This window comes from Bubalus bubalis, chromosome 4, assembly GCF_019923935.1.
Source record: "Bubalus bubalis isolate 160015118507 breed Murrah chromosome 4, NDDB_SH_1, whole genome shotgun sequence".
Taxonomy (NCBI): Eukaryota; Metazoa; Chordata; class Mammalia; order Artiodactyla; family Bovidae; genus Bubalus; species Bubalus bubalis.
The window spans coordinates 91,861,091-91,881,315 of NC_059160.1; the positions used below are offsets into that span (position 1 = coordinate 91,861,091).

At 48.2% G+C, this 20,225-nt stretch overlaps 1 protein-coding gene across 2 annotated transcripts in view; it reads right to left on the bottom strand.

Annotated features, from left to right (window-relative positions):
• The window catches only part of GALNT6 (polypeptide N-acetylgalactosaminyltransferase 6), a 38,694-nt gene that overhangs the window by 17,476 nt on the left and 993 nt on the right, over positions 1-20,225 (bottom strand). Inside the window, exons 1-4 of one of the 2 annotated variants that reach the window (XM_006058498.3) lie at positions 14,958-15,022; positions 13,404-13,629; positions 8,932-9,525; positions 6,486-6,658 (exon numbers count right to left, since the gene is read on the bottom strand). In XM_006058498.3, the coding sequence (XP_006058560.1) occupies positions 6,486-6,658; positions 8,932-9,422 (664 nt within the window). In that variant the 5' untranslated portion in view covers positions 9,423-9,525; positions 13,404-13,629; positions 14,958-15,022. Of the gene's footprint in view, positions 1-6,485; positions 6,659-8,931; positions 9,526-13,403; positions 13,630-14,957; positions 15,023-20,225 lie in introns of those variants that run through there. The other variant, XM_006058497.4, reaches the window with a different exon arrangement.

Genomic DNA, 20,225 nt, shown 5'->3' on the forward strand with positions numbered 1-20,225 from the left:
TATTCCATCCTCACTGTACCTCAGCAATAATGTCTTAACATCTCCTGACCTCTATTCTATACCCCGCCGCTTCCCAATCTACTCTTTTTTGTTTTTTTCAATTTTGATTTTTTTGTTCATCACAGATTTTTTTTTTTTGCGTCAGTTTTTATTTTTATTTATTTTTTGGCCATGCTGTGAGGCATGTGGTATCTTAGTTCCCCAATCAGGGATTGAACCCATGCCTCCTGCAGTGGAAGCACATAGTCTTAACCGCTGGACCACCAGGGAAGCGCCCCCAGTCTCCTCTTGACACAGCACCCACAGTGAATTCTCAAAACCACGCATCAGATCATGTCACTATAATGGTTTAAAATTTCACTTAAAAAAGTGAATCCAAGACTTCACTGGTGATTCAGTGGTAAAGAAACCACCAGCCAATGCAGCCGAGACAGGTTCGATCCCTGATCCCAGAAGATCCCACATGCCCTGAAGCAACTAAGCCCATGGGCCACAACGATTGAGCCTGTGCTTTAGACCCTGGGAACTGCAACTACTGAGTCCATGTGCTGCAGCTACTGAAGCCCGAGTGCCCTAGAGCCTGTGCTCTGCAGCAAGAGAAGCCACGGCAATGAGAAACCTGCGCACCAGAACCAGAGTGTAGCCTCCTACTCTCCACGAGCAGAGAAAAGCCTGTGCAGCAATGAAGACCCAGCTCAGCCATTAAAAAAAAAAAAAGACTCCAGAGACTTCCCTGCTGGTCCAGTGGTTAAGACTGCATCTCCCAATGCAGGGGTCATGGGTTCAACCCCTGGTCGGGGAACTAAGGTCCCACATGCTTCAGGGTGCCACCAAAAATTAAGAAAAAAAATCTAAACAGTATGATAGCTCTTCAAAAAGTTAAACAAAGAACTACCATATAATACAGCAATTCCATTTCTGGGTATTTAATAAAATAATAGAGATCAGGACTCAAACAAGTATTTGTATACCCATGTGGTTAGCAATATTATGGCTATTATTCACAATAGCCAAAAATGTGGCAACAATCCCAAATCTCCATGGGTGAATGAATGAATAAAAAATGTGAACTATACTAACAATGACATGCATGTGTGCTCTGTGTGTGCTCAGCCACTTTAGTCGTGTCTGACTCTTTGAGACCCCAGGGACTGTAGCCCACCAGGCTCCTCTGTCCATAGGATTCTCCAGGCAAGAATACTGGAGTGGATTGGTCGTGCCCTTTTCCAGTCTTAAAAAGGAAATAAATTCTGACACATCACAACATGGATGAATCTGGAAGATGTTATGCTTAGTGAAATAAGCCAGACACAAAAGGTCACACACTGCATGATTCCACTTATACGAGGTATCGAGAGTAGTCAAGTTCCTAGACCGGAAGTGGAATGGGGGTTGCCAGGGGCTGGGGTGCTGGGAATAGGGAGTTATTGTTTAATGGGCGCAGAGTTTCAGTTTGGGAAGCTGAAAGAGTTCTGGCGATGGTTTTACAACAATGAGAATGTATTTAATGCCACTGCATGGCACACTTAAAAATGGTGAAGATGGTAAATTTTATGTATATGTTACCACATACCCCCTAAAAGTCCAAACACTGACTGCTGCTCGCAAAGGTCTTGCGATTCAGCGCTGTTCACCTCTGTAAACTCAGTTTGCACCAGTGCTGTTTCTGCCTCCTTGCTCACATCTCTGCAGTCACCCTGCTCTTATTTCTGCTCAGCTCTCTGGGTCCCTGGTAAGTGTCTGAATTCCTCCCCCTCATTTAGTGAATTCCCACAGGAGGGCAGCATAGGTTCCCTGCCTCAGCCTCCCCACCTGGGGCAGAGGGGGGCTTTGGACAAGGGAAGCCCTGTTGGGAGCATGGTAGATTGACAGGCTTGGAAAGGCCAGTTTTGGGGAGCTTGTGAAACATGCCAGATCAAGGGTGGGCCTCAGGTGCTGACCTGGCCATGCAGGAGGGAAGCCTGAGCCTGGGAAAGGACTGTGAGGTAGGAAAAGAAAAAGCTCTTCAGCCTGGCTCCAGACCTCTTTCTGATACCTGCCCCCCAGTATCAAATGCCTGTACGCTTGTGCTCAAACCATGCTGCTGGGCACCTGGACAGGAGGACAGAGAGCCTGGACATTGAATTTCAGCACAGACACAGCCCTCAAGTGTGTAATGAGAGCCAGTTAATCTGATCAAACGGTCAGTTGTGGGGGAACTTTATCCCGCTATGGCTGCAGAGATTACCGTGGATCTGAGGATATTTTTCTTTCTTTGCTGAAAGTCTCTCTAAAGTCTCAAAGCCCTCAAGGTAGGATGGTTTATCCTGGGGTCCACAAACTCCCTGAAATCACAAATGTGGGTGTGTGCACCCTTGTAGCAGCTGTGCGCTATTCTAGGGACTGCCTGTGTCCTTAGGCGCTTCAGTCGTGTCTGACTCTTTGGGACCCCATGGACTGCAGCCCTTCGGGCTCCACTGTTCATGGGATTTACCAAGCAAGAATACTGGAGTCAGCTGCCATGCCCTCCTCCAGAGGATTTTCCCAACCCAGGGATCAAACCCACATCCCCTGTGACTCTTGCATGGCAGGAAGATTCCTTACCTACTGAGCCACCTGGGAAGCCCTCTAGAGAGAAGGGCATAGCTTTTAACAGATTGTCACAGGAGGCCAGGACCCAAGAAAGTAAGAACGGCTGGTTCTGGTTTTTCAGACAGGAGATTCTGAGATGCTGGACTCGGCTCTTTGAGACAGTCCAGGGCAACAAGGGAGAGGCCACCGGAAGGAATGGGAACATGTCTGGTGGCCCGAGAGCGGCAGGCTCTTTGGAGTAGCTACTGCCAAGTCCCCCTAACAGGCACAGGCCACTCTGCCTTTTTGAAACTGCCCATGCCAGCCTGGCACTATGTCATTGGCTGGCCTGGTCCGAGGAGTCACCCAGCTGGGCAGTGTGCCTTTTACTTACACAATTCTGAGTGACAGGCTGAGACAGTTTAGAAAACTCCACCACATGTGTTTCAAGGCGAGAAACTTCTGAGGGATGGGCCACTCAGGGTTGTGGGAATAAGGGTTACAAGACAGCCCAGTTTGAGCTGGAGGGCAATGGATACACTGGTTCCTGTTCCTTACAACCATTCTACTGCTCCTAAGATTCCCCAGAGGCCGCTCCCAAGTCCCAACCCTCTCTGCCAGACTCTCTGCCCCTCCCTTTCCACAAGCTCATCTCTCTGCTCCCTGTCCACCAGACCCTTTCACGCATCTCTGATACTTGTCTGCCCTTCCCAGGAAAGTGGGAGCTCCCAGAGGAAACGGGCTCACAGACCCCTACTCAGCGCCTCCTCCCTCTGTCCTCCCTGGCTCTAGTCCTCTTTCCCAGGGGGCAGGAGGGGGCTGGGAAGGGAAAGGGTGTATCAGCAGCTGGGCTGCCGGAGGAACCCCTGTGGTTCCTGCCCTCAATATGGGAGCACGGGTATAGGGAGCCAAACTGGGAGGGCCCAGACCCCACTTGCCACCTGGGAGGAAGGTGCAGCTCCTAGAGGACCCCAGCCTACTGCTGCAGGGGTCCTACAGTGCTTTTCTAGTTCTGGCCCCGGCATCTCATGCTTGAGTGACTGTCAGGACTTCCTCTCTGGACTCAGGTCCTCTGTTTCTCTTCCTGACAATCACCCTCCCCAAAGCTGCCACCTTTCTGAGACGAGGTCACTCTCCAGCTTAAGCACCTTCAGTGATTCATTTTCTTCCCCCCAAATAAATATTTTCAGCACGGTGTGGATTTCATTCAGGCTTTCCAGGAGGTGCTAGTGGTAAAGAACCTGCCTGCCAATGCCAGAGACATAAGAGACACAGGTTCGATCCCTGGGTTGGGAAGATCCCCTTGAGGAGGGCATGGCAACCCACTCCAGTATTCTTGCCTGGAGAATCCCATGGACAGAGGAGCCTGGTGGGCCACAGTCCATGAGGTCGAAAAGAGTCGGACATGACTGAAGTGACTTAGCATGCATGCAAGGATTTCACTCAACATCTTTTTAGCGTCATTTCCCACAGAACAAATACCAATGTCTCTTGAGCTCTGCTGATGCTGTTTTCTCTTCTGGGGCTGCCCTGAAACATCTCTTCTCTCCCTGGACACTCGGGCTTCCAGGTGAAGCTCTAATCCAATGTGGATGTCTCAGCCAGGCCACACAGAAATAACATCTCCCACAGTGCACTGCTCCCATACAAAGAATAAAATAAGCTCAAAATTCTCCAAGCCAGGCTTCAGCAATATGTGAACCGTGAACTTCCAGATGTTCAAGCTGGTTTTAGAAAAGGCAGAGGAACCAGAGATCAAATTGCCAACATCCGCTGATTCATTGAAAAAGCAAGAGAGTTCCAGAAAAACATCTATTTCTGCTGTATTGACTATGCCAAAGCCTTTGACTGTGTGGATCACAATAAACTGTGGAGAATTCTGAAACAGATGGGAATACCAGACCACCTGACCTGCCTCTTGATAAACCTGTACGCAGGTCAGGAAGCAACAGTTAGAACTGGACATGGAACAACAGACTGGTTCCAAATCGGGAAAGGAGAATGTCAAGGCTGTATATTGTCACCCTGCTTATTTAACTTCTATGCAGAGTACATCATGAGAAACGCTGGGCTGGAAGAAGCATAGGCTGGAATCAAGATTGCCGGGAGAAATATCAATCACCTCAGATATGCAGATGACACCACCCTTATGGCAGAAAGTGAAGAGGAACTAAAAAGCCTCTTGATGAAAGTGAAAGAGGAGAGTGAAAAAGTTGGCTTAAAGCTCAGCATTCAGAAAACTAAGATCATGGCATCTGGTCCCATCACTTCATGGGAAATAGATGCGGAAACAGTGGAAACAGTGTCAGACTTTATTTTTTTGGGCTCCAAAATCACTGCAGATGGTGACTGCAGCCATGAAATTAAAAGATGCTTACTCCTTGGAAGGAAAGTTATGACCAACCTAGATAGCATATTCAAAAGCAGAGACATTACTTTGCCAACAAAGGTCCGTCTAGTCAAGGCTATGGTTTTTCCAGTGGTCATGTATGATGTGAGAGTTGGACTGTGAAGAAGGCTGAGCGCCGAGGAATTGATGCTTTTGAACTGTGGTGTTGGAGAAGACTCTTGAGAGTCCCTTGGACTGCAAGGAGATCCAACCAGTCCATTCTAAAGGAGATCAGTCCTGGGTGTTCTTTGGAAGGGATGATGCTAAAGCTGAAACTCCAGTACTTTGGCCACCTCATGCGAAGAGTTGACTCACTGGAAAAGACTCTGATGCTGGGAGGGATTGGGGGCAGGAGGAGAAGGGGACGACAGAGGATGAGATGGCTGGATGGCATCACCGACTCGATGGACATGAGTTTGAGTGAACTCCGGGAGTTGGTGATGGACAGGGAGGCCTGGCGTGCTGCGATTCATGGGGTCACAAAGAGTCAGACATGACTGAGCAACTGAACTAAACTGAACTGAATGCATATGGAACTCTTACTGGAAACTAAGTACTCCACAGCACATGAACAATCTCATTTACCATCTATCTCTGATCCCTTGTCCACCTTGCAAGGGAGTCAATTATCTTCATTTTTAGAAGGGACTGAAGGACTTCCATGGTGGTCCAGTGGTTAAGACTCCACACTCCAAAGGCAGGGGTCCTAGGTTTGATCCCTGATCAGGGAACTAGATCCCACATGCTGCAACTAAAGATCTGCACGCCTCAACTAAGAGCTGGCACAGGCAAATAAATAAATATTTGAAAAAACAAAAAAAATGTGAGGATGGAAGTTCAGAGAGGCTAAGTATCTTGCCCAAGGTCACAGAGCTAGGAAAAGTCAGAGCTAGGATTTGAGTTCCTGGGTGTTGGACTCTCAAGTCCGTGTCCTCTCATGCCCGCTAGGGTGTGTTCCAGGTCACACCACCACGGCTGGTGCTGTAAGCAGTCATCTGACTATGAGGGCTGTTAGCCTACTCAAGACGAGATCTGTCTAATTTGTCATTTGTCATGTCATCTCCTACGCCTAAGGCAGCACCAGGCGCAAATAACTCAGCAGATGTTTGTGGAAATGCTTTGAACTGTGGAAGTTTGGTGAGCAAACTCACTTGCCTATTACCAACTACAACGAAGGGCTTCTGAGATGGAATCTTCAAGAGCAAAAGAATGGTCCAGTAGGTGGGAAACAGAGGGGAAGGCCCGTCCCTACTTTCTGCATTTCTGAATTGGGGTTGGGCTTGGCAGCTCTAAGGGAAGCCTTGAGGCCAAAACAGCTAAGCTTTTGGAGCTTCAGGGGTCAAATGCAAATCAAGTTCAGGAATGTGGCTTACCTGCCCCCTAGCACCCACCTGCCTTCTTCCTGCTCCTGACCTTTATGATGAGCTGGAATGCCACACAACAGGCCACGAGGCAGTGTCTGCTCCCTTGGGAACACCGGCAGGCCCTCTTTCCCAGAGTACCAGGGGAGACCCCAGGCCCCTCCTCGGGGGCCCCCTAGCCTCACCGTCCGTGCTGGCATCATCTACCAGAATGATCTCCTTCAGCAGGATGGCAGGGGTGGTGTGCAGGACGCTGTACACCGTCCGCAGCAGAGTGGACCAGGCCTCGTTGTGGAACACAATGATGACGCTGGTGGCAGGCAGTGGGGGGCAGCGCCGGAACTTCTGGTCAACACACCTGCAAGGGCGAAAGTGCAGATACAGTTCTCCGGGTCCCCGGTAGTCCCGGGGGCAGGACGGCTCTGTCCACAGATTCCTCTGCTCCTCGGAAACCCCAGCCTATGTTCCCCTTTGGAGCTGGGAGTAGCTGCATGCTTTTTCCAGTTTATCCACTATTTGCCACCTACTCTAAGCCTCTGCACAGGTGCTAACCAACCCACTCCAAAACCTCTCTTTCTGGACTTCCCTGGTGGTCTGGTGGCTAAGACTCTGCACTCCCAATGCAGGGGGCTTGGGTTCGGTCCCTTGTCGGGGAACTAGATTGCACGTGCTGCAGCTAGGAGTTTGCATGCCATAACTGAAATATGCCTCATGCCACAACTAAGATCAAAGATCCTGTGTACAGCAACGAAGACCCAGCATGGCAAAAAACAGACGATCCCCCCCAAAAAACCCCAAAACCTATTCCCCCCCGCTGAGGTCCCAGAGGGAAAGTAACAAAGGGCAACTCTGACATCTGGAAAAAGTGACTACGAATTCCATATTCAGTGAGAGGGAAAGAAAGGCTTTACTCTTTACTATGAACGGTTCCACTCGAACCCATTTCCTCATGAATTCCCTGTAATCTGATACTATTATCACAAACACTTTCCTGTGACTTTTCTCTATCCTCATCCACTCCAACCACTCTGGGGCACTAGGCGGCACTGCCCCCTCCCCGACACACCATCTCAGGTGGGGCTGGGAATGTGTCAATGCTGGATCTCAAGGAATTGTGCAGCCTAACGCCCTTTCTTTCTTTTAAAAAAGTACTTATTTATTTATTTGGCTGCACTGGGTCTAAGGTGCAACATGCAGGATCTTTAATCTTAGTTGCAGAATATGGGATCCAGTTCCCTGACCAGGGATTGAACCTGGTCCCCCTACACTGGGAGTGGGGAGTCTCAGCCCTAGACTGTCAGGGAAGTCTCTAAAGGCCCTTTTTAAACTCCCTCTGCTGGTCAGAGAGATTTCTCAGGGGCCCTCCAGAGAAGACTCCCGGACCTCCTCCACTGGCTGCCCTCAGGCCCACTGCCCTTCCCTGTGAAGAGTCCTGGTAACTCAGGGTGGCTCCATGTTCTAGGCCTCTAATACTTGGTCCAAATCTGAGGAACTCCAGGTTCCCAGCCCTAAAGAATCAAGAACCTGACAATGGAAACTGCCATGTGTGGGCATGAAGGCTCAGTTGCATCCCAGTCATTGCGACCCCATGGACTGCAGCCCACCTCTGTTGATGGGATTCTCCAGGGAAGAATACTGGAGTGGGTTTCCATTTCCTCCTCCAGCAGATCTCCGTGACCCAAGGATGGAACCCAGGCCTCCTGCATCTCTTGCACTGCAGGCAGATCCTTTGTGGCTGAGCCACTGAGGAAGTCCCTAACTGCCATGTGAGAAAAGGCCAAAAAACAGTATTCCTCTTGAGTCAGGAATGACAATGCCTACACGAGAAAGACGCAAAACCTTTGATGGGAGGCCAGTAAGAGCACAGACTGAAGTGGCTACAGCTCAAAGATCTAAGAGCTGGTTCACTGCTCAGGACTGAAAGTACAAACAGGTTCAAATAATTGGTTGGAATGAGTTCATGGCCCTATGAGTCTTCACTGAAAGAAACCAGGAGGTGAGCAGCAATCCTGACTACCAGGCCCGCTTTCGGGAAATGTCCTTGGTTAGGAGCTCAGCGGCACAGTCCTGTGGTCTCCAGCCTCTCGACAGAGGGTGAGGCCCCCACATCTGTGGGCTGCAGTCAGGCACTCCTAGTCACCCCTCGGCCCGCTGTGGTCCCCGTCAGGAGTTCCTTTTTCTGGATCCTGTCACCTTCGCAATCGTTTGTCACTCTCACAGGTCTCCCTGAGACTCTGGCCTGACCATGATGCCCTTGAATCCCAACCCCTGGGATAACGAAAGTGGCTCAGGAAAAGAAATGAGGGCCTAGAGGAAACCCTTGCCCACATTCTAAAATCCCTGTCAGGGACATCCCTGGTGGTCCAGTGGTTAAGAATTTACCTTGCAGTGCAGGGGATGCAGGTTTGATCCCTGGTTGGGGAACTAAGATCCCACATGCCTTGGGGCAACCAAGCCTGTGTGCCACAACTGCTGAGCTGGAGCGCCGCGACAAAGACCCGACGCAGCCAAATAAATAAATAAATATTGATATAAAATAAAATCCCTGTCGGCCCTTTCCATTGGCTGTGGACATACCAGGCACGCCTTTGGCAGAATCCTGGCCTCACCCCGGGATGCGGTGCTACTTACTCAGGGGGTCGGGTGTCCGGCCCCAGGGCCCTCTGCAGGGAGATGCGGTCACTGGCAAAGGCATTGAAGCAGTGCTTCTTATAGCCCTCTTCCTTTTCCTGGGTCTCCTGGGGCGTCCAGTCTTTCTTCTGAAACGCCTTCCCATCTGCCCCAGGGCCATTGGGGTCCTGTGGCGGCCGTTCCCAGAATGGCTTCAGCTCAGCTGGGGTGTAGAAACCTGGGAGGCAGGACTGGTTGGTGGAGGCCAGTGTCTGCTGGGGCTCCGGAGCCCTGATCTGGAACTTGGGCATCGAGTCCCTGAGGTTGTGCACAGCCCCCAGCATGAGGTCCAGGACGTGGTCCTTCTGGCTCACCAAGGACCTCAGCCATGGCTTCTCTGTGGCCTGCTCCCTGCCACTTACGTCCCTCTGCAGGATGAAGAGAAAGAGCACGAAGGCGCTGCCCACCATGACCAGGCGCACGGCCATGTGGCGTCTGCGGAGCAGCCTCATCCTCTGGAACCGACGGGGACCCCGGCTGAGTCAGCTCTGACTGCTGGGCCTGGCCCTGGAAACAGCGCGAGGTGTCGTGGTGGCCACACCCTGGGACCTCGGCCTGAGAAGGGGGGATGAGAGAGAGAAATGAGCCAAGGCAGGTGGAGGAAAAAAGTCAGGGGATTTGCGGGTTCTTGTCCAGGCTCTGCTGCTGAATGGTGACATCACCTTAGTCCAATCACGTTACTTGTCTGCACCTACATTGTCTCTATCCAGATAATAAGGAAAATGGACCCTGTTTCTTTTCTGCCCTAAGATTCTGACATTCATGGACCTAGAAAAACTGGAACATTGAAACGCTACATGAAGAAATTTAATCAACGTAAACACTTTTTGAAACAATTTGGCATTTTCTAGAAAAATTTGAAATGTTCACACCCTATGACCCCTGCAATTCCTCTCCTGGTTTTATATCTCAGATAAACATATGCCCAAAGGCATGCACAAGAACATTTCTAGTAGTACCCACAAAAAAGGCAAAAATTAGAAATAATCCAAATGTCTATAGCTGGAAATTTTCAGCGTTATAATGAATAAACAGTGTGAAATATCCACAGCACATGGACTGCACAACCGTGACAAAGAATGTGCCATTTCTACATGGTACAACACAGATGCAAAGTTGAGCGAAAAAAAAAAAAAATACAGAAGTTTCTGAAGAGGGAGGAAAGACATGGGCACATGGGGGGACTTCAAAATAAGCTTTTTTTTAAAAAAGTGAATGGTGGCGGCTGGGAGCACTGCTATTCTTTATATCCTATGCATATTTTATCAATGTTTTCTGTATCTACTCATATTTAATTAAAAAAATTAAAAACAATTTTTAAATCTAGGATTCTAATGACAGCACGTTCCAGGCAGGACCATGGCCCCGAGCATCTACCCTCATGTATGTGGTACCAGGCTCAGAGGAAGAGTGTTTGCAAAACTTTCTGTAGACAGTTCTGCAAGTGTAAGGCTCACGGGGTAAGCACTAGATGCTGGTGGCAACACACCTGTGCCCAAATTCTAGATCTGCAGCTTCTAACAGTAATGCACCTACCTACCTCCTAGAGTTGTTTGATGTAAGGATTAAGTTCAAGAAAATAATTCCCGGAAAAGCTTAGCAGTCTCTGCACCCAGTCAATGCTCACAAAGTGTTAGTTTTTATCAGTAGTAGCTGTGTGACCCTCAGGCACATGACTTAATCTCTCTAAGCCTCAACTTCCTCATCTATAAAGTGGGAGTAACTAATACCTAACCCACAGCGGGTGTGAGGATTAAGTCAGAAATAATGTATATAAAATACTCAGCCGAGTGTCTGGCACAGACCGAGCCCTCAATTATTTGTATGGTTGTTGTTAATAAATTGCTGCTCAGTTTCCCAGCAATTATCCTCAGGCACCTGGTCTTCGGCCAAAGCCACACTCATTACTCTGTCTCACTTACAAGGAACTTTAGTTGAGCTGTGTTGTTAAACACACAAGCTGCTGCCTATGGAGAAGCCCAGTGTTTGGAGTCACTTGGATCCTTGGGGCACATGTGGCTGTCATGATGTCAAGTGGGAACATGGGTCACTTTGGGCGGGGGGGAGATGTTCTCTTTTAAAATCTCAGATTCATGCATATAGCAAACAGACACTAAGTATCTGCCGTGCATAGGAAGCTGAAATTGTGCACCTAGGTAAACAGCAAGCATGAAGCAAGCACCTTTGTGTGTAGCAAGCACATTGAATTTCTGCCTGCATACAGCCACATACTGAATGCCTACCATATACATAGCAAGCATGTGCTGAGTGCCTACTGTATACAGCAAATATACCTAAGCACCTACTTCTCACAAATATGTTGAGTATCTACTGTATAGAGAAACATTTTAAGTGCCTGCTGTATATAAACATGTTGAGTGCTTTTTGCAAAAAAAAAAGATGCTGCAGCAGCATCAAAAATCGAATAAGATTAAATCTTTTTGAGCATCTATTTTATATTAGGTATTGCCTGGGAGGTAGAGATTTGTTGATCCTGACAGTATTGAGTGAATTCCTGCTTTATGCCAGGTACTCCGCCAGACGGTGGCCAGCCAGGAGGTGAGCAAGCTACACTGCGGGGAGGACCATGTGAAGCCCTGCTCTTGACAGAGGACTGTGTGCAACAGGGGCTGTTTCTCCCCCACATCTGGTGACCTCTCTGACCTTGCCAGCCACACTTCTGGTAATCGTCTCCTATGCAGAGAGCCCAGCATTCAAGGAGAGTTCAGTCAATTGGGGGAGTCAAATTTTAAGCAGAGAGGCACCCAGCCTGAGAGAGGCATCCTCGGGGGCACAGGGAGAGAGGATGCTCACTGAGTAGGGGAGGGTGATGTTCGTGAAGTCCCTCTGGAGAGAAACTTGGGCTGAGCCCTAACCCACAAGTAGGAGCTGGCTGGTGATGTGAGCACATTTCAGGCAGAGGGAACAATATATAGAAAGCCCTGGAAGCAGGAGACAGCATGATCCATCAGAGAACTCCAAGGAATTTGGTTTGGTGGGAGTATGAAGCCTGATGGGAGTAGCAGGTGATGGGTCTGGAGAGGTGGCTTGAAACCAAGTCATCAAAGCAAAGAGTTTGCCCTTGACCCGAGGTATGGGGAGCAGTAAAGATTAGTGGCCCAACATTACAAGAAGAGTAGTGTGACAGCTGGTGGAGGGTGTCTAGGAGATGCACCTGAGTGGCAGCTGGATGACCAGTTAAGAGGAACTAGGGGTGTCTGACCCAAGATAGCAGCAGTGCGGATGAGGAGGGAGGGTGTAGTGCTAGGGGAACTTCCTTGAGTGATGAGGCGGGACAGTTCATCCTAGCCGGGACACAGAGGGACACAGAGAGGTGTGAGACCACCTCTTTCCCCACCAGATTTTAAAATCTAGTTGGAGTGCTACCAAGAACTGGTGGCACTGGGTTCAGGGAGCACCGGTCCCAGGAGGAAATAGGAACAGGAAAAAAATCTATTTCTAAATACCCTTTTGCACTTTGAACACTGACAACATTATCTATTCAAAAAGTAATACAATTCGAACTGAGTAAGAGCACAGACAAGGAGAGTACCCCGCTGGCTTGAAGACGGCTTCAAGGAGGAAACGGAGATTCAACGTAGAGGCGGTGTCCTGTCTAGGGGTTGCTGGGCTGGTTGATGCCTAAACTTGACATCTCATCAATTCTGCAACTGCCCCAGCTAAGCACAGACCAAGCGCCGCAGAATGGGGAAGTGTTTGCTACAACAGTGTTGAACCATCTGAACATGGCATCTCCCCTGATACTTTGTCTGTCTACCTTCTGCTCCAACAAGAAAGAGGGAGCACAGTTAGAAACAAAGGCATGGTTCAGGCATAACCTGGGAGTTACTGTGCAGTCAGTTCCAGGCCACAGCAAGAAAGTGGGTCACACAATTTTTTGGTTTCCCACGACATATATGGCACCCCACTCCAGTACTCTTGCCTGGAAAATCCCATGGACAGAGGAGCCTGGTAGGCTGCAGTGCATGGAGTCACTAAGAGTCGGACACGACTGAGCAACTTCACTTTCACTTTTCACTTTCATTCATTGGAAAAGGAAATGGCAACCCACTCCAGTGTTCTTGCCTGGAGAATCCCAGGGACGGGGGAGCCTGGTGGGCTGCCGTCTATGGGGTCACACAGAGTCCGACACGACTGAAGTGACTTAGCAGCAGCAGGACATATAAGTTATGTTTATACCATACTGTAGTCTACTAAGTGTGCAATAGCATTATGTCCAAAAAAAAAAAAAAAAAAAAAGTACATTAATGAGAAAAATAACACTTCTGGGAAAATTTCAGCAATAGACTTACTGCAAACCTTCAATTTGTAAAAACCGCTGTATCTGTGAAGCAAGATGAAGTAAAGCACAATAAAATGACATATGCCTACAAAACTTAGTTATCAGATGCTGCCAGGTGCTTAAGACTCACCTCCTCCAGGAAGGCCTCCCTGACTGACTCACTCAGAATCACCCAGGTCACTTCAACTCCCTCTTCTTGGCATTGCGGTATGATTCACCTTTGTTCCTTTGTTCCCTCCTAAAGAGAGACTTGGGGTTAAACTGAGCTCTTCCCAGGCATCTGCTCTCTCAATCCAGCCTGGCTGTCAAAGGCTTTCTTTCTGGTGCTTGCAGTTCCTCAAGGTACTAACCACATCCTGAAATGAAACAAGACACCTGTGATTAGCCTTGGCAGTAAGGGACTCTGGTTTGTTTGCTTGGCATGCAGGCGATGGGAAAGAGTCTCTTCGAAGGGACACAAAATCCGGTGCAAGTCAGAAGACTTTGGCTTTAAGGATTCCTGCTCTCTGCGTAGGAGACGGTTACCAGAAGTGTGGCTGGCAAGGTCGGGGAGGTCACCAGACTTGGGGGAGAAACAGCCCCCATTGCACAGTCCTTTGTCAAGAGCAGGGCTTCACACGGTCCAGCTTCTGACTGGCCAAGAGGTCCACTGGCAAGTGTGCCCAAGGCCCTCAACCACTCATTCCCTCCTGCTGCTGCTAAACTTTCATTCCCAACTCTTTTCCCTCCAGCCACCCTTGGGATTGCAAAACATCAGACCATCTTGATTTTAGTGCTGAGATGATACCAGAAATCCTCTTATTCTGGGAACATTTCCTAGACTGAACAAACTGGACCTGTTTTCCGGGCCTCATGAGTCCGAATACAAATTTACCTTTTGTCACTGGCATAAGGGAACTGAGGCTTCACCCAGTCCAATGTCTATCAAACCGTTGATTGCAACTCATTACAGGATTGTGAAATACATTTCAAGTGTTGCAAATCAGCATGGAAAAAAATCATTTAAAAGATCAGACTAGACTAGAGGAAAAAAAAAACAATTACATCACAGGTAATATGGGTAAGTATTGTTTTGTTAAAATTTCATTTTGGTTGGTTATTACACATACATATATAGAGTAAGTGTACCAAAAGTCCTAGTACAATCTTATGCTTTAATAACTTTGGAAGTATAAATGCCACAGGCTTACAAAGAACATCATTTGAAAGTTTAAATTTCTTTCACCTCGTTCCTATGAATTTTGAATAATAAATTATTATTTTAATGTCTGTCTCCATCCATTGAAGATGATAAACATTTCCTGATACAAAATTAAAATGAAAAGTTGTTATTCAAAATTCACATAGGTGAAAGGAATCACATTTTCAAATGATGTTTTTTGTTAGTTTGTAGAATTCATACCTCTTAGGTGATTAAAGCGTAAAATTTTCCTAAAGGGAATTCCCTGGTGGTCCAGTGGTTAGGACTCAGTGCTTTCACTGCTGTGGCCAGGGTTCAATCCCTGGTTGGAGAACAAAGATCCCACACAACAAAGCTTTTCTGAGACTTTTGAGATACCCTGTCACATATAAGAGGTACTAAGTTTTCTTGAAAAATGCCCCCCTTCCAACCTCTACTGATCCCCCTATCCCCTCCCCTCTCCTCCCACCACCTTCCCCAGGCTTGCCCTCCTCCAATTCTCACCTAGGACCACAAATGCTTTAAAGATGCCACAAAAGTAGTTCCCAGGTAAAGTTTTGGCTTTAGTGAGAACCAGGGTCAGCTACCTGGAACACACCCTTGCTGGCCAGGTGGCCTATTTATAACAAAGTTTCTTTCTGTTTATCTAGGGAGCTGCTCACCTCCTAGAGACGTGGCAGCCAGGAAGTTAGCAGTGGCAACACCACCAACAGGGATGTTTGCTCAAGTTAGTCAGGCTATCGCTCAATTACAGGTTTCTTGAGAAGTGACGGCTGTCACCGCTCTCACTAGGGGCAGGTGTGTGACGGAGCTAACACCACGGTGGGGAGCGGGCAGGTCCATTTCAAGCTACCGGTTGTGGGGAGGGGGCCAAGAGGCTGTTTTGGACAAATGATTCTCCCTTTTTTCCTCCCGGGGAGCACTTTCTCAGTTATCAAAACCAACCCAACCTGCATTTCACTTCCTGTGTTCTCATGCTGTGAACAAAGTAGCAAATTATCTCCTCCAAACCCCTCCTTCCACCTCTGACCTTTTTGATTACAGAATGCTGGTAGGTTTTCACTTTTCCCCATAATTACACCTTCAAAACACTTCAGCTTTCCCCCTCAACACTAGAGCTGCAGTACTTGGCTTTATTTTCCCGGAAAGAGTCACTGAAAGTTATTTCAGTAGCAAGTCTATCAAGTTTTCTCCTGGGCTGATGTAGGTTCATCTTTTGTTTGCATAACATTCTAAGCTCTAGTTGCCCAAACACAGATTTTTTCTGTTGGAAAAAACCCAACTGAACTTGACTCACGCTGTGTACCTAGAATAGGCTTGGCCCATAGAAGGTTTCTTGATCTAGTCCAAGTTTGTCAAGTTACTGAAAAATCAAAATAATACGTGACCAAGCAGGAATTTCACCAGCTCATAGGTTTTTGTTACTAGAGGATCTCCAGGTCCTGCCAGGTTGGGCAGGGATATGTAACCGTTTCAAACTGAGCCTTGAGCGTCCTCAGAACCTAGGGATGAAGAAGAACACTAGGTGGGCAAGGGCTGGGATTCCCTAATCTCTTAGGAACCCTGGTGACAATTAGGTTGGGTTTGAGAGAAAGCCGGGGTGGGGGGCGGGGGGGAAAAAAAACTTGAACTGAGTCTTATCATCCATCACCTGGCAGGGGGAGAGGGATGGATGGGGGTGTTTAACAGAAGGGGTATTCCTGAAGGCTTGCGCTCATCTTCAGATTGAGGGGCAGGTGATGGGAGAGGACAGAATTGGAGCTTTCCCTTCTCTCTTCAGTGTACGGTGGGCTCCTGGCTGTAGGATTTCTACCCTGGGCCACTGGATACTCGACGTGCCACACCCTGAACTCAGGGTCTGTGGCCTGCCCCCTAAGCTGGCCAGCCTTCCCAATTTCCCCATTGCGGCCAGTAGCGTTGAAACCCTGGAAACTACTCTGGCCCCTACTCTACTCCCAGGCATGGAGTTTCTAAATGGGTTTCAACGTCAGGTTCACTCCATGCACGCTCCTGAGTCCTGCTGATTCATTCTCTGCCTCCTGGATCCTCCTCTTCCTCTGCCCTTTCAAAACCATTCTCTGAGACTGTGCTCTTATGACCCAGCATCTGGAGGATCAGCAGAAGCTGCCTGCCAGCTTCCTCTGCCTCAGGCCTCTCTCTTCCTTTCACAATCTAGAAGGGCCATATTCCTTTCGCGCCATTTGACTGTAGCAGAAACATGGCCTTGGCAGTCTGCTTCCTGTTTGCTCCTCACCCTCACTGGCTACCTTTTCCTCTTCAAAGCATTTTCCGTATGTTCTTGCTAAGCAGATCAAATAGCCAACATCCACTGGATCATCGAAAAAGCAAGAGAGCTCCAGAAAAACACCTACTTCTGCTTTATTGACTACACCAAAGCCTTTGACTGTGTGGATCACAACAAACTGTGGAAAATTCTTCAAGAGTTGGGAATACCAGACCACCTGACCTGCCTCCAGAGAAATCTGTATGCAGGTCAAGAAGCAACAGTTAGAACGGGACATGGAACAACAGACTGGTTCCAAATCGGGAAAGGAGTACATCAACGTTGTATATTGTCACCCTGTTTATTTAACTTATATGCAGAGTACATCATGCAAAATGTCCAGGTGGATGAAGCACAAGCTGGAATCAAGATTTCTGGGAGAAATAACCTTGATATGCAGATGACACCACCCTCATGGCAGAAATTGAAGAACTAAAGAGCCTTCTGATGAAAGTGAAAGAGGAGAGTGAAAAAGTTGGCTTAAAGCTCAATATTCAGAAAACTAAGATCATAGCACCTGGTCTCATCACTTCATGGCAAATAGATGGGGAAACAATGGAAACAGTGAGAAACTTTATTTTTTTGGGCTCCAAAATCACTGCAGATGGTGACTGCAGCCATGAAATCAAAAGACACTTGCTTCTTGGAAGAAAAGCTATGACCAACCTAGACTGCATATTAAAAAGCCAACAAAGGTCCATCTAGTCAAGGCTATGGTTTTTTTCCAGTGGTCATGTATGGATGTGAGAGTTGGACTGTGAAGAAAGCTGAGTGCTGAAGAATTGATGCTTTTGAACTGTGGTTTTGGAGAAGACTCTTGAGAGTCCCTTGGACTGCAAGGAGATCCAACCAGTCCATTCTGAAGGAGATCAGCTCTGGGATTTCTTTGGAAGGAATGATGCTAAAGCTGAAACTCCAATACTTTGGCCACCTCATGCAAAGAGTTGACTCATTGGAAAAGACTCTGATGCTGGGAGGGATTGGGGGCAGGAGGAGAAGGGGACGACAGAAGATGAGATGGCTGGATTGCATCACATCCATGACCCGATGGATGTGAGTCTGAGTGAACTCCGGGAGTTGGTGAGGGACAGGGAGGCCTGGCGTGCTGCGATTCATGGGGTCGCAAAGAGTCGGACACGACTGAGCGACTGAACTGAACTGAACTGAACTGAGCACCAAAGAATTGATGCTTTTGAACTGTGGTGTTGGAGAAGACTCTTGAGAGTCTCTTGGACTGCAAGGAGAACCAACCAGTCCATCCTAAAGGAAATCAGTCCTAAATATTCATTGGAAGGACTGATGCTAAAGCTGAAACTCCAATACTTTGGCCACCTGATGCAAAGAATTGACTCACTGGAAAAGACCCTGATGCTGGGAAAGATTGAAGGCTAGAGGAGAAGGGGACAACAGAGGATAAGATGGTTGGATGGCATCACCAACATGAGTTGAGTAACTTATGAGTTGAGTTTGAGTAAGCTCGGGAAGTTGGTGATGGACAGGGAAGCCTGGAGTGCTGCAGTCTAAGAGTCAGACACAACTAAGTGACTGAACTGAACTGAAAGCAAATTATGTTTCTTTTCTAGAATTCTTACCTGAAACTCCCCTCCTCCAAGAAGCCTTCTCAGACTAAAGCGCATCTTACTGCCATTAGTATCGGGCATATTTGTTTCCAAGTTTCACGGCCCATGTTTCTTCACATAGGACTTCACCACTAGATTTTATGGGGGAGGGAGAACCAACAGGTCTAGACATTGGGCTGCCTAGGTTCCCTTTTCTTTCATCTCCTCAAATCTTTAAATCCTGGTCCCCAATCCTCTGCCTCTACTATACTTTCCCCAACTAGTTTACCTAACCTTCCTATTCCTGCAGCATCCGTCCATCCTGAGGTATCTGGTTGTTAATTCCACGCCCTGATCTGTCTGTTCTTTGTTTTCTTCTATCCGCAGCGCGGAGGGTGAGGATTGAGTTTCTTCCTTTCTTCAAATCTCTACCCAGGGCTGAGGACCAGCCTGCACAGGAGACTGGAGAATAACCTGACCTCCCAGGGCTCTCAGGTGCCACAAAAGAGTCTTGTAACAGTCCTTCTTCTCCCCAGACTGAGGCCATCCTTGTTTGCTGGGCAAGCCTTGTACACAGCACAATTACAGCTTTGAGCTTGACACAGAGACAGGCACTGCCCTGCACTTGACCTCTCATTCACTCAAACCCTCACTCTCATTCCCATCAAATGAGAAAGGGTATGTTGGGCTTTCCCAGAGAGGGGCAGAGGGCTGTACGATGAGCCGAGTTCACCCAATCTTTGGCACAGCCACTGGGTGCTCCCAGGACAGAGAAACCCACTTTGGACCTCAGCTTCATTTCTAGGGCTGGAGATGTCAGAACATGTCCATGAAGCCAGAAGAGGTTCAGGACAATACCAGAGCCTTTTTTTAATATCACTGCTTACCATACCAAAGCAAGACACAGTTGTCTTTTTCCATTTTACATATAAGGAAACTGAAGCCTACAGAGGTTTAGTAACCTGACCAAGGACACACAGCTATGAAATGGCAGAGGCAGAATTTGCTCTCAAGCCCACATCTCTTCAAAGCCCACTATCTTAACCATAGCACCATGCTGCCTTGCACTTGGCTGGTGCTTGGAGCTTTGACAAAGCATTTTCATATACACCTTCTCATTTGTTCCCCACCCAGGGAGTGTTTATGTGATTTGGCCAAGGTCAGACAGCTAATTTAGTGACAGAGCTGAGCCAGCTCTCCGCCTCTATTATACCCACTGCCTTGGCCCTAGGGTTAGTTGTCCCTTTGATTCCTGATTTCTGTTCTAGGCATTGGCTATGTGGGCTAAGCCCAAGGTCGTATCTCCTGTTCAGGTTTCTCCCAGCTGAATTTGGGGCTGAGATGCTTCTGATCTCAGACAGTTTTTGACATGCCTCAGGGCTTCCCTTTTCAGGCCTGAGTTCTTCCATGTGGGTAGGAGTCAGCTGTTCTGCTAACTATAGGCAGTGATTACCAAGGATGAGGGCTTTCCAGGCAGCCCAGTATTCTTCGTGGTTCCACCAGCTCTAGACTACCTTCCCATTGACAGGCCTGCTCTGCTAACTGCTCTGGTGCCCCTGAAAGTTGTTTTGTTACCTCTGGGTGCCTAAAGTGAATGGCGCTGTTAAGGAGCAGGAGGTCAGGAAGTACCTGCAATGATACTGGCTTCTGCTGGATAACTTGAACTAAAGTAAATTTCAAACCCCTCACCTTAGCTTGCACTATTGATCACATGCATTTGCCTGTCTCATCCTTTTCACTCTTCCTGTAATGGGCAGAGACACAGCTCATTCACCGAGAGAATGGGGCGTGGGCAGTGTACACATATCTCTGGCAAAATGAGCACAAGCCCCAGGTTCTTTGGTGTGTCCAGAGTTGTTAACCTCCTGCAGTGTCTGCAAACTGCATTTGCAGGTCTGGCACTGCACCGAGAGTGCAGTGTTAGAACCC